General features: G+C 52.5%; 1 protein-coding gene across 9 annotated transcripts in view; it reads left to right on the top strand.

Moving 5' to 3' along the window:
- Nucleotides 1–12743, top strand: part of DDX4 (DEAD-box helicase 4) — a 388261-nt gene that overhangs the window by 184758 nt on the left and 190760 nt on the right. For all 9 annotated transcript variants that reach the window (XM_075328899.1, XM_075328957.1, XM_075328939.1 and 6 more), the window contains 6 exons: nt 9328–9354; nt 9475–9519; nt 9791–9835; nt 10126–10170; nt 10578–10613; nt 10747–10794. In XM_075328899.1, coding sequence (XP_075185014.1) covers nt 9328–9354; nt 9475–9519; nt 9791–9835; nt 10126–10170; nt 10578–10613; nt 10747–10794 — 246 coding nt within the window. The remainder of the gene's footprint in view (nt 1–9327; nt 9355–9474; nt 9520–9790; nt 9836–10125; nt 10171–10577; nt 10614–10746; nt 10795–12743) is intronic.

Genomic DNA, 12743 nt, shown 5'->3' with positions numbered 1-12743 from the left:
TGTAACCCCCTCATGTACAGCACCATGGAATCAATGGTGCTCTATAAATAAACAACAATAATAATAATAATAATAATAATACACGTTATCCCTTTCCCCCTGACGTGGTCAAAAGTTTGGCTCAGTGTCCCAAAGTGGATCCTCCAATCTCCAGACTGGCAGCTAGATCCATACTTGCAGTGGAAGATGGGGCTTCACTCAAAGATGCCACTGACAGGCAGATGGAGCTCTGGTTGAAATCCATCTATGAAGCTATCGGCGCTTCTTTTGCCCCAGCATTCGCAGCCGTATGGGCGCTACAAGCTATCTCAGCAGGTCAAGCGCAAATTGACGCAGCCACACGCACGTCCGCGCCACAGGTGGCGTCCATAACCACTCAGACGTCGGCATTTGCGTCTTACGCTATTAATGCTGTCCTGGACTCTGCAAGCCGTACGGCGGTTGCAGCCGCCAATTCGGTGGTACTCCGCAGGGCCTTGTGGCTACGGGAATGGAAGGCAGATTCTGTTTCCAAAAAGCGCTTAACCAGTTTGCCAATTTCTGGCGACCGATTGTTTGGCGAGCGTTTGGATGAAATCATCAAACAATCCAAGGGAAAGGATACATCCTTACCCCAGCCCAAACCGAACATACCCCAACAGAGGAAGGGGCAGTCGAGGTTTCGGTCCTTTCGGGGCGCGGGCAGGTCCCAATTCTCCTCGTCCAAAAGGCCTCAGAAAGATCAAAGGAACTCTGATGCATGGCGGTCTAAGTCACGTCTTAAAAAGACCACCGGAGGTGCCGCTACCAAAGCGGCTTCCTCATGACTTTCGGCATCCTCACTCCGCATCCTCGGTCGGTGGCAGGCTCTCCCGCTTTTGCGACACCTGGCTGCCACGGGTAAAAGACCGTTGGGTGAGAGACATTCTGTCTCACGGTTACAAGATAGAGTTCACCTCTTGTCCCCCGACTCGATTCTTCAGGTCATCCCCGCCTCCCGAGCGAGCCGAGGCTCTTCTGCAGGCGCTGGGCATTCTGAAGGCAGAAGGAGTGGTGGTCCCTGTTCCTCTTCAGCAACAGGGCCACGGTTTTTACTCCAACTTGTTTGTGGTCCCAAAGAAGGACGGGTCTTTCCGACCTGTCCTGGACCTGAAACTTCTCAACAAACACGTAAAGACCAGGCGGTTCCGGATGGAATCCCTCCGCTCCGTCATCGCCTCAATGTCCCAGGGAGATTTCCTTGCATCGATCGATATCAAGGATGCATATCTCCACGTACCGATTGCTCCAGAGCACCAGCGCTTCTTGCGCTTCGCCATAGGAAACGAACACCTGCAGTTCGTGGCACTGCCGTTCGGCCTGGCAACAGCCCCACGGGTTTTCACCAAGGTTATGGCTACTGTAGTAGCGGTCCTCCACTCTCAGGGTCACTCGGTGATCCCGTACTTGGACGATCTGTTGATCAAGGCACCCTCTCTAGAGGCATGCCAACACAGCCTCGACGCTACCCTGGAGACTCTCCAGAGTTTCGGGTGGATCATCAATTTTCCAAAGTCAAATCTGACACCGGCCCAATCGCTGACATACCTTGGCATGGAGTTTCATACCCTCTCAGCGATAGTGAAGCTTCCGCTGATCAAGCAGCGGTCACTACAGACAGGGGTACAATCTCTCCTTCAAGGTCGGTCACACACCTTGAGGCGCCTCATGCACTTCCTGGGGAAGATGGTGGCAGCAATGGAGGCAGTTCCTTTCGCGCAGTTTCACTTGCGTCCTCTTCAATGGGACATCCTACGCAAATGGGACAGGAAGCCGACGTCCCTCGACAGGAACGTCTCCCTCTCGCAGGCGACCAAAGCTTCCCTTCGGTGGTGGCTTCTTCCCACTTCATTATCGAAAGGGAAATCCTTCCTACCCCCATCCTGGGAGGTGGTCACGACGGACGCGAGTCTGTCAGGGTGGGGAGCGGTTTTTCTCCACCCCAGGGCTCAGGGTACGTGGACCCAGCAAGAGTCCTCGCTTCAGATCAATGTTCTGGAAATACGGGCAGTGTATCTTGCCCTGAAAGCGTTCCAGCAGTGGCTGGAAGGCAAGCAGATCAGAATTCAGTCGGACAATTCCACAGCGGTGGCATACATCAACCACCAAGGCGGCACACGCAGTCGGCAAGCCTTCCAGGAAGTCCGGCGGATTTTGATGTGGGTGGAAGCCACGGCCTCCACCATCTCTGCAGTTCACATTCCAGGCGTGGAAAACTGGGAAGCAGATTATCTTAGTCGCCAGGGCATGGACGCAGGGGAATGGTCCCTTCACCCGGACGTGTTTCAGGAGATCTGTTGCCGCTGGGGGGTGCCGGACGTCGACCTCATGGCGTCCCGGCACAACAACAAGGTACCGGCGTTCATGGCACGGTCTCAAGATCCCAGAGCTCTGGCGGCAGACGCCTTAGTTCAGGATTGGTCGCAGTTTCAGCTCCCTTATGTGTTTCCTCCGCTGGCACTGTTGCCCAGAGTGTTACGCAAGATCAGGGCCGACTGCCGCCGCGTCATCCTCGTCGCTCCAGACTGGCCGAGGCGGTCGTGGTACCCGGATCTGTGGCATCTCACGGTCGGCCAACCGTGGGCACTACCAGACCGACCAGACTTGCTATCTCAAGGGCCGTTTCTTTGTCGCTCTATTGGGAGACCCAGACAATTGGGTTGTATAGGCTATGCCTCCGGAGGCCGCACAAAGTATTACACTAAAAGTGTTAAGCCCCTCCCCTTCTGCCTATACACCCCCCGTGCTCCCACGGGCTCCTCAGTTTTTTGCTTTGTGCGAAGGAGGCAGACATGCACAGCACAGCTCCACAGATTGGTCAGCAGCAGCTGCTGACTATGTCGGATGGAAGAAAAGTGGGCCCATATAGGGCCCCCAGCATGCTCCCTTCTCACCCCACTCTTGTCGGCGGTGTTGTTAAGGTTGAGGTATCCATTGCGGGTACGGAGGCTGGAGCCCACATGCTGCTTTCCTTCCCCATCCCCCTCAGGGCTCTGGGCGAAGTGGGATCCTATCGGTCTCCAGGCACTGAGACCGTGCTTCATCCACAACTCCTGTGGAGACTGCTGGATAGGAGCCGGGTACCGTTCAGGGACATGGCCCTGCTACGTGAAGGTACTCTGTATCCCTGTGGGGACCGCGCACGGCAACACCTCAGCTTTGCTGGGTGTGCTAGTGCACCGGGCCGCGGCGCTGACAGGGTTAAATGTGCCATTACACACTCAGCGTCGCTGAGTGTGTTTATATGTAGGGGCTACCGCGCTAACCGCCGCTGCCATGGGAAACTGCGGCGCGGCTGGGACTTGTAGTTCGCCGGGGACTTCGGCATGTGCTGCGCTTTTACGGCAGCCACGCTTATAATCGAGTCCCCGGCTTGCTTGCGGCCTAGTTTTCCCTTTCTCCCGCCCTCAGCCCTGACAGGCAGGGGGAAGGGCGGGACGCTGCACGGAACGAGCAGCACTGAAAGCTGGAGTATGATTTGCATACTCCACCCCCCCTCACTGTGCACAGTGCGGGCACCAGTTCCCGCACTTTCTCGGCCACGCCCACGGCTCCCTCCTCTCCTCAGGACGCCGGCAGCCATTCCTGTCAGCTCCTCCGACGCTGCAGAGAGGGACAAACCCTGGGAGACCCAGACACGGTCTCTGGTGGCCTCATAACCGCTTTAAAGCGGGTGGTAAGCAGCACCTGTTGGTGCTAGCCCCATGGTGCTGTAGTGTATTGATACATTATTTGTTTATAGTATATACTCTACACTGTATGAGCACAGTTCATTCTGGCTATATACCCTATTGTGTTACACAGGGAAAACAATAGCATGGCGCCCACAAAAGGCAGGGGTGCCAAAACACAGGCTTATTATGCTGCCTGCGCCGCATGTATGACCCCACTACCGGCAGGTTCCACTGACCCTCATTGTGTGCACTGTTCGGCCCCTGTGGCACTTGTTCAGCCAGAGCCTCTGCTAAGAGGGGCCCAGGGGGAGCCACCTGTTGACACTGTCCAGGTGACGGGGACTGAGTTTGCAAAACTCTCTGAGACTATGGCTAAGATACTAGAAGCCTTGCAGTCCAGGCCGGTATCTCAGCAAAGGGACTCTGTTGAATCATTGTCCCCTGACCCCCCTCAGTTGGTCCAACAATGTCCTCCCGGGGTATCTCATACATCCCAGGCTGAGGGTTATGACTTAGACCCCAGCCCCAGACCGAATAAGCGGGCTCGCTTAGAATTTCCCTCGACATCATATTGTTCAGGGTCTCAGCGGGGGGAATCTCTGGTTGATGATGCGGAGACAGCTGATCAGGATTCTGATCCTGAGGGCGCTCTCAATCTTAATACTCCAGACGGGGACGCCATAGTGAACGATCTTATTGCGTCCATCAATCAAATGTTGGATATTTCTCCCTCAGCTCCTCCGGCGGAGGAGTCAGTGTCTCAGCAGGAGAAATTCCGTTTCAGGTTCCCCAAGCGTACACCGAGTATGTTTCTAGACCACTCTGATTTCAGAGAGACAGTCCAGAATCACCATGCTTGTCCAGATAAGCGTTTTTCTAAGCGCCTTAAGGATACACGTTATCCTTTTCCCCCTGACGTGGTTAAAGGTTGGACTCAGTGTCCCAAAGTGGATCCTCCAATCTCCAGACTGGCAGCTAGATCCATACTTGCAGTGGAAGATGGGGCCTCGCTCAAAGATGCCACTGACAGGCAGATGGAGCTCTGGTTGAAATCCATCTATGAAGCTATCGGAGCTTCTTTTTCTCCAGCATTCGCAGCCGTATGGGCGCTACAAGCTATCTCAGCAGGTCAGGCGCAAATTGAAGCGGCCGTGCCACAAGTGGCATCCATTACCACTCAGACCTCGGCAATTGCGTCTTACGCTATTAATGCTGTCCTGGACTCTGCGAGCCGTACGGCGGTTGCGGCCGCCAATTCGGTGGTACTCCGCAGGGCCTTGTGGTTACGGGAGTGGAAGGCAGATTCTGCATCCAAAAAGCGCTTAACCAGTTTGCCAATTTCTGGCGACAGGCTGTTTGGCGAGCGTCTGGATGAAATCATCAAACAATCCAAGGGAAAGGATACATCCTTACCCCAGCCCAAACAGAACATACCCAACAGAGGAGAGGGCAGTCGAGGTTTCGGTCCTTTCGGGGCGCGGGCAGGTCCCAATTCTCCTCGTCCAAAGGGTCTCAGAAGGAACAAAGGAACTCTGATGCAAGGCGGTCTAAGTCACGTCCTAAAAAGACCACCGGAGGCGCCGCTAACAAAGCGGCTTCCTCATGACTTTCGACCTCCTCTAGTAGCATCCTCGGTCGGTGGCAGGCTCTCCCGCTTTTGCGACACCTGGCTGCCACAAATAAAAGACCGCTGGGTGAGAGACATTCTGTCTCACGGTTACAAGTTAGAGTTCACCTCTCGTCCCCCGACTCGATTCTTCAGGTCATCCCCGCCTCCCGAGCGAGCCGAGGCTCTTCTGCAGGCGCTGGGCACTCTGAAGGCGGAAGGAGTGGTGGTCCCTGTTCCTCTTCAGCAACAGAGCCACGGTTTTTACTCCAACTTGTTTGTGGTCCCAAAGAAGGACGGGTCTTTCCGCCCGGTCCTGGACCTGAAACTGCTCAACAAACACGTAAAAACCCGACGGTTCAGGATGGAATCCCTCCGCTCCGTCATCGCCTCAATGTCCCAAGGAGATTTCCTTGCATCGATCGATATCAAAGATGCTTATCTCCACGTACCGATTGCTCCAGAGCACCAGCGCTTCTTGCGCTTCGCTATAGGAAACGAACACCTGCAATTTGTGGCACTGCCGTTCGGCCTGTCAACAGCCCCACGGGTTTTTACCAAGGTGATGGCTACTGTAGTAGCGCTCCTACACTCGCAGGGTCACTCGGTGATTCCGTATTTGGACGATCTGCTGATCAAGGCACCCTCTCAAGAGGCATGCCAACGCAGCCTCGACGCTACCCTGGAGACTCTCCAGGGTTTCGGGTGGATCATCAATTTTCCAAAGTCAAATCTGACACCGGCCCAATCGCTGACATATCTTGGCATGGAGTTTCATACCCTCTCAGCGATAGTGAAGCTTCCGCTGATCAAGCAGCAGTCACTACAGAAAGGGGTACAATCTCTCCTTCAAGGCCAGTCACACCCCTTGAGGCGCCTCATGCACTTCCTGGGGAAGATGGTGGCAGCAATGGAGGCAGTCCCTTTCGCGCAGTTTCACCTGCGTCCCCTTCAATGGGACATCTTACGCAAATGGGACAGGAAGCCGACGTCCCTCGACAGGACCGTCTCCCTCTCTCAGGCGACCAAAGCTTCCCTTCGGTGGTGGCTCCTTCCCACTTCATTATCGAAGGGGAAATCCTTCCTACCCCCATCCTGGGAAGTAGTCACGACGGAAGCGAGTCTGTCAGGGTGGGGAGCGGTTTTTCTCCACCACAGGGCTCAGGGTACGTGGACCCAGCAAGAGTCCTCGCTTCAGATCAATGTTCTGGAAATACGGGCAGTGTATCTTGCCCTGAAAGCGTTCCAGCAGTGGTTGAGGGGCAAGCAGATCCGAATTCAGTCGGACAACTCCACAGCGGTGGCATACATCAACCACCAAGGCGGCACACGCAGCCGGCAAGCCTTCCAGGAAGTCCGGCGGATTTTGATGTGGGTGGAAGCCACGGCTTCCACCATCTCCGCAGTTCACATTCCAGGCGTGGAAAACTGGGAAGCAGATTATCTCAGTCGCCAGGGCATGGACGCAGGGGAATGGTCCCTTCACCCGGACGTGTTTCAGGAGATCTGTTGCCGCTGGGGGGTGCCGGACGTCGACCTCATGGCGTCCCGGCACAACAACAAGGTACCAATGTTCATGGCACGGTCTCAAGATCCCAGAGCTCTGGCGGCAGACGCCTTAGTTCAGGATTGGTCGCAGTTTCAGCTCCCTTATGCGTTTCCTCCGCTGGCACTGTTGCCCAGAGTGTTACGCAAGATCAGGGCCGAATGCCGCCGCGTCATCCTCGTCGCTCCAGACTGGCCGAGGCGGTCGTGGTACCCGGATCTGTAGCATCTCACAGTCGGCCAACCGTGGGCACTACCAGACCGACCAGACTTGCTATCTCAAGGGCCGTTTTTCCATCTGAATTCTGCGGCCCTCAACCTGACTGTGTGGCCATTGAGTCCTGGATCCTAGCGTCTTCAGGGTTATCTCAAGACGTCATTGCCACTATGAGACAGGCTAGGAAACCAACGTCCGCCAAGATCTACCACAGGACGTGAAAAATTTTCCTGTCGTGGTGCTCTGCTCAGGGTTTTTATCCCTGGCCATTTGCCTTGCCCACTTTTCTGTCCTTCCTTCAATCTGGACTGGAAAAGGGTTTGTCGCTCGGCTCCCTTAAGGGACAAGTCTCAGCGCTCTGTGTTTTTCCAGAAGCGCCTAGCCAGACTTCCACAGGTACGCACGTTCCTGCAGGGGGTTTGTCACATCGTTCCTCCTTACAAGCGGCCGTTAGATCCCTGGGATCTGAACAGGGTGCTGCTGGTTCTTCAGAAACCACCATTCGAGCCAATGAGGGATATTTCTCTCTCACGCCTTTCGCAGAAAGTGGTTTTCCTAGTAGCAGTCACTTCACTTCGGAGAGTGTCTGAGCTAGCAGCGTTGTCGTGCAAAGCCCCTTTCCTGGTGTTTCACCAGGATAAGGTGGTTCTGCGTCCGGTTCCGGAATTTCTCCCTAAGGTGGTACCCCCCTTTCATCTCAATCAGGATATCTCCTTACCCTCTTTTTTGTCCTCATCCAGTTCACCAATGTGAAAAGGATTTGCACTTGTTAGATCTGGTGAGAGCACTCACTCTACATTTCTCGTACGGCGCCCCTGCGCCGCTCGGATGCACTCTTTGTCCTTGTCGCTGGCCAGCGTAAAGGGTCACAGGCTTCCAAATCAACCCTGGCTCGGTGGATCAAGGAGCCAATTATCGAAGCTTACCGTTCGGCTGGGCTTCCGGTTCCCTCAGGGCTGAAGGCCCATTCTACCAGAGCCGTGGGCGCGTCCTGGGCTTTGAGGCACCAGGCTACGGCTCAGCAGGTGTGTCAGGCGGTTACCTGGTCGAGTCTGCACACTTTCACGAAGCACTATCAAGTGCATACCTATGCTTCGGCGGACGCCAGCCTAGGTAGACGAGTCCTTCAGGCGGCGGTTGCCCACCTGTAGGAAGAGGCCGTTTTACGGCTCTCTTACGAGGTATTATTTTACCCACCCAGGGACTGCTTTTGGACGTCCCAATTGTCTGGGTCTCCCAATAGAGCGACAAAGAAGAAGGGAATTTTGTTTACTTACCGTAAATTCCTTTTCTTCTAGCTCTAATTGGGAGACCCAGCACCCGCCCCTGTTTTTTTGTGTACACATGTTGTTCATGTTGAATGGTTTCAGTTCTCCGATATTCCTTCGGATTGAAGTTACTTTAAACCAGTTTTTAATTCTTTTTCCTCCTTCTTGCTTTTGCACCAAAACTGAGGAGCCCGTGGGAGCACGGGGGGTGTATAGGCAGAAGGGGAGGGGCTTAACGCTTTTAAGTGTAGTACTTTGTGCGGCCTCCGGAGGCATAGCCTATACAACCCAATTGTCTGGGTCTCCCAATTAGAGCTAGAAGAAAAGGAATTTACCGTAAGTAAACAAAATTCCCTTCTTTTCTCTATTTTCATCTTTGTTGGTCTGTTGTCTCTGCCTTCCCTGGGACTGTAGTAGCTGCTTCATCTTCCCAATTCTATGGACAGCCACAAAACTAAAGGTTTTTTTTTTGTTTTGTTTTTTTTATGCACCCAGCTAAAAAAAAACCCACAAAATTAATCTGACAGTTTAGTGTATATGGGAGCCTCGCAGGATCTACCCTCCTAAGCCATCTATTTACGCATGTAGGTTATAGAAGGTTTAATAAAATAACTATCTGCAATTTTGATTTCTCAAATATGTAAATAAGATCTATCGGCCGGACATAGATCTCCCCGAGACTTCACCTCCAGGGCTTACTACACGTGGAGCTTTACCAGTGTGAGACATGTAGTGACCGACAGTCTGATAACCGCTAACAGTGCAGCACTACATGTAACAGCTGCAGATTTTCAGGGAGATCTTTGTCTGGCCCATAAATCTTAAGTGTTCATAACATATTAAGAACATGTATGTATGTTGCCACCTTTTGTAGAGAACTGCTAGATAAAGGTCGGTGATGGTGGAGGTGGGATATTCCGAGTTTTCCTCGTGTGATTCTTCCTACGCCAGCAACACTGACCAGTAAATAAGCTAATTTCCTATTTCTAACTATTTTAGGTGGTGGCGGGGGTTTTGGAAGGAGAGGTAAGGCGCCCCCTTTATTTCTGTGTTGCAGGATCTATGTTACCCATTCAGTTCAGATTGATCGGCACTTGGTAAGTTCTTGTATAAAGCAGATTTCCATTTTATCCCATCTATTTGTAGGAGACACTGACAATTCCGATGACAAGAAAGAGTTCGGGAGCACAGGTAAGCGGGGGCCTGCGATGTAATCATACTGCAGGAGACCTGTCAATCATGCAGAGTTGGGCGGGACAGACCTCACACTCATTGCCACCCCGTATATGTAATGGAGCCCCTCTGTGGTTTCGGTGGTTGCGAACCATGACTCCTTTGACAGGTTCCCCTTACCATTTTGAATGGTCTCACCGATCCTCGGGGTCAGTCCTATCATTTGGGGTGGGGGGGGGGAGGTCTGACTTCTCGGGTATCTACATAAACAATTTTTTGGTTCTTTTAGGCGGCAACAGTGGTTTTTCAGGCTGGAGGAACTTTGAGAAAAAAGGTAAGGCTCCACTACCCTCATTACTTTATCGGCCCTGTGGTGGCTAAGGAATAAATTCAGGTCAAAATACAAAAAGAAAAATTGAATCTGTAAAAATAGAGCTGTATCTGGCAGAAGGCAACACAATGAGCGGTGTATTTGTGTATTTACAAATCATTGCTAGGAAAAAGCCGGAGAAGCGTGCCAGCCACATACCTGGTTTCGCCGGCTTTTTCAAGTGTTCATTTTGTTTTTATGTATTACACATTTTTGTAGTTTTATATAAAGCATAATAACGCTTTTGTTTTTAGGAGATGAGGACGATGCAGATGGCAAGAGAAATTTTGGGGGACCAGGTCAGTTTTGAGTAACCTGCCCATGTCTGTACAGACATCCCAGTCCCTCAGGACATGGTTAAGAGTTTGCATAGATGCAATGGCAGTTTCCTCAGGTTTATGCCGTTCACGCAAACAACTTCCCATTAGTGTAATTGTGGTCCTACAAAGCACGTAGTGGTGCAGAGGAGACGAGCTCCCCTCCGTGTGACCCTATAATGTCAAAATCATTGGCCACTTCAGCATTTGAGGGCATCTATTGGGGGCATCCACGGCCGCTGGTGCCCGACTGAGGCATGGCCTAATACATTGCCTATAGAAAGCCATTTCACCGTATGGTTTTCTGCAGATCTAATTTTTTTAAAATGGTGGGTTTTTTTTTTTTTTTTCCTTTTATATTTTTTTTTATTTTTTTTTACTTTGTTCAGGTGATGGTGGTAGCTTTGGAAACTTTGGAAGACGAGGTGAGTTTTTTTATATTTTCACTATTCTTTTTTTTTTTCCGGTCTTTTTTGGTGGACCGCCGCATATTAATGTTTGTCTCTGCATTTGCTTTGCAGTGATTAAACTATTAATTTGTCCTTCCTTATCGTTTAGGTAACAATGATGAGCGAGAAGGCGGCAGGGGAAGATTTGGAAAAACAGGTAATTTCGAATGTTGCCATGTACATAGCGAAGAATTTTTAGTCATTTCGGTCATGCAGGACACTGGGGCTGCATGACCCCCTTCAGGTCACGGACGAGTCCACCTCCCTGTCCCAGGAAGCGGTTTCCTTTTGTCGGCACCGTAAGCAACAAGTCGCTTTTTCCCATAAAGATTGGTGTTCTCGCTACTAAATGATACCCAAATATGCGCCTGCCGTCTTGTAAGGGGGTTTGATGCCCTCTTATCCTTTTGGGAAGAATTAGTTGACAAATGTTCAGTTTTTCTCGGTGGACTTCTCGAAAGCCACTACTTTGCTTTCTTTATCGTTCCTTTGGGAGACCAAGACCATGGGTGTTTCGCTTCTGCCTCCGGAGGACACACAAAGTACTACACTTAAAAGTGTAGCTCCTCCCTCTGAGCTTATACACCCCCTGGTAGCCAGTCCTAGCCAGTTTATTGCTTTGTGTCAGGAGGCATACATCCACACATGCATTCTCATCTGATTTGTTTGAATTTTGGAAAGAGTTTGAAGAAAAGCGGGTCCATGTCTGGACCCCCGGCATGTCCCTTCTCACTCCACTGTGTCGGCGGTGTTGTTAAGGTTGATTTACAAGGCTGCAGCCTTACATGCCGCGCTCCTTCACCATCCCTTCTGGGCTCTGGCTTGAAGTGGGAGCCAGCACGGTCTCCATGCCTGGCAGGAGTCCGGTCTCCATCCACAGCCCCTTGAGGATTCTGTTGGACCGGAGCACTCATCCCCAGGGACATGGCCCTGCGTCTCAGCAGCTAAGTACCTGAGACGTTTATGTTGGGGGTCCCGGTTCTTGTAAGGGGAGAGTATGCTGTATGTGATTGTTTTAACTTTTCCGGCGGGTTCTCTAGCTTTTGCCTGAGAACCGCGCCGATGGTGCCTGCTTGTCGGCCTCGCCGCTTAAATTTAGGCCCCGGCTTCGCTGGAGGCCTAGTATCATTTTCCTGCCCTCGCATGTCACTCATGCAGAGGGACAGGTTCGGCTCCTCCCGGCAGCCGTTCTACACAGGGGAGGGACACTCCCCACTGCTGGGGCGTCCCTCCTTCCCTGCAGGTCTCTAGCCCTCCAGTTCCCGCTCTTTTATAGGAACGCCCCCTAGTCCCGCCTCCTCTCTTCGCTCCGGCGGCCATTTCTCAGGCAGAGTTCACTCTGCTCTGGGACATTCTGCATCTCTGCTGAGGTGCTGCGACTGGGGGACCGGGCGACCGGGATCTGGAGGGCACACAACACAGCGGTCTGGTAAGCCACAGCCGGTCTCCGGTTGTGGACCTCTGTATATTCTCCCTGGGGTTCATTCTCTGCAAAGCCCCCACTCCAGCAGCATGTTTCACACAAGGAGCAAGGCTCCAAAGCTTTATTCTGCATGCACTGCATGTAAGCTCCTGCTGCCTGAGCCGAGCATTTATCCACATTGTGATGTCTGCTCTAACTTGGCGGTGCCACAGCCTGGAGTCTCACCCCCAGTGGTCTCTCAGGCTGCTGCTGCTGCACCTGTGACTGAACCCCCGGCCTGGGTAGAGTCCTTTTCTAGGTCCATATCCCAGTCATTTGCTGAGTCCATGGGACTTTTGTCCAGGACTTTGATGAATATGCCTCAGCCTCCCTCACAGGGTGCCTCTAATGCTCTTGACAGAGGACTCCTATCCTCTGACCTCCGTCCATCGGAGCTCACGGAGGATTCATCATCTGATCCCAGACCCCGTCCTTCTAAGAAAAGGCGCAGGGTTTCCTCCCCCTCCTCATCCCGCGGCTCTGTCTCAAGAGCTGACTCTCAAGATGAGGATGCCCTCACTGGGGGCTCGGAGGCTAACTCCATGTATCCCATCGATTTCCCTGAGGGTGACTCAGATCTTAGTGATTTGATTGCTTCTATTAATTCTGTGCTGGATCTGAATCCGCCAGTGTCAGAGGAGCAA

Source organism: Anomaloglossus baeobatrachus, chromosome 1, assembly GCF_048569485.1.
Source record: "Anomaloglossus baeobatrachus isolate aAnoBae1 chromosome 1, aAnoBae1.hap1, whole genome shotgun sequence".
In the NCBI taxonomy this organism is placed as follows: domain Eukaryota; kingdom Metazoa; phylum Chordata; class Amphibia; order Anura; family Aromobatidae; genus Anomaloglossus; species Anomaloglossus baeobatrachus.
The sequence above is the reverse complement of the archived record's forward strand: the minus strand, read 5'-3'. Positions and strand labels throughout refer to the sequence as shown.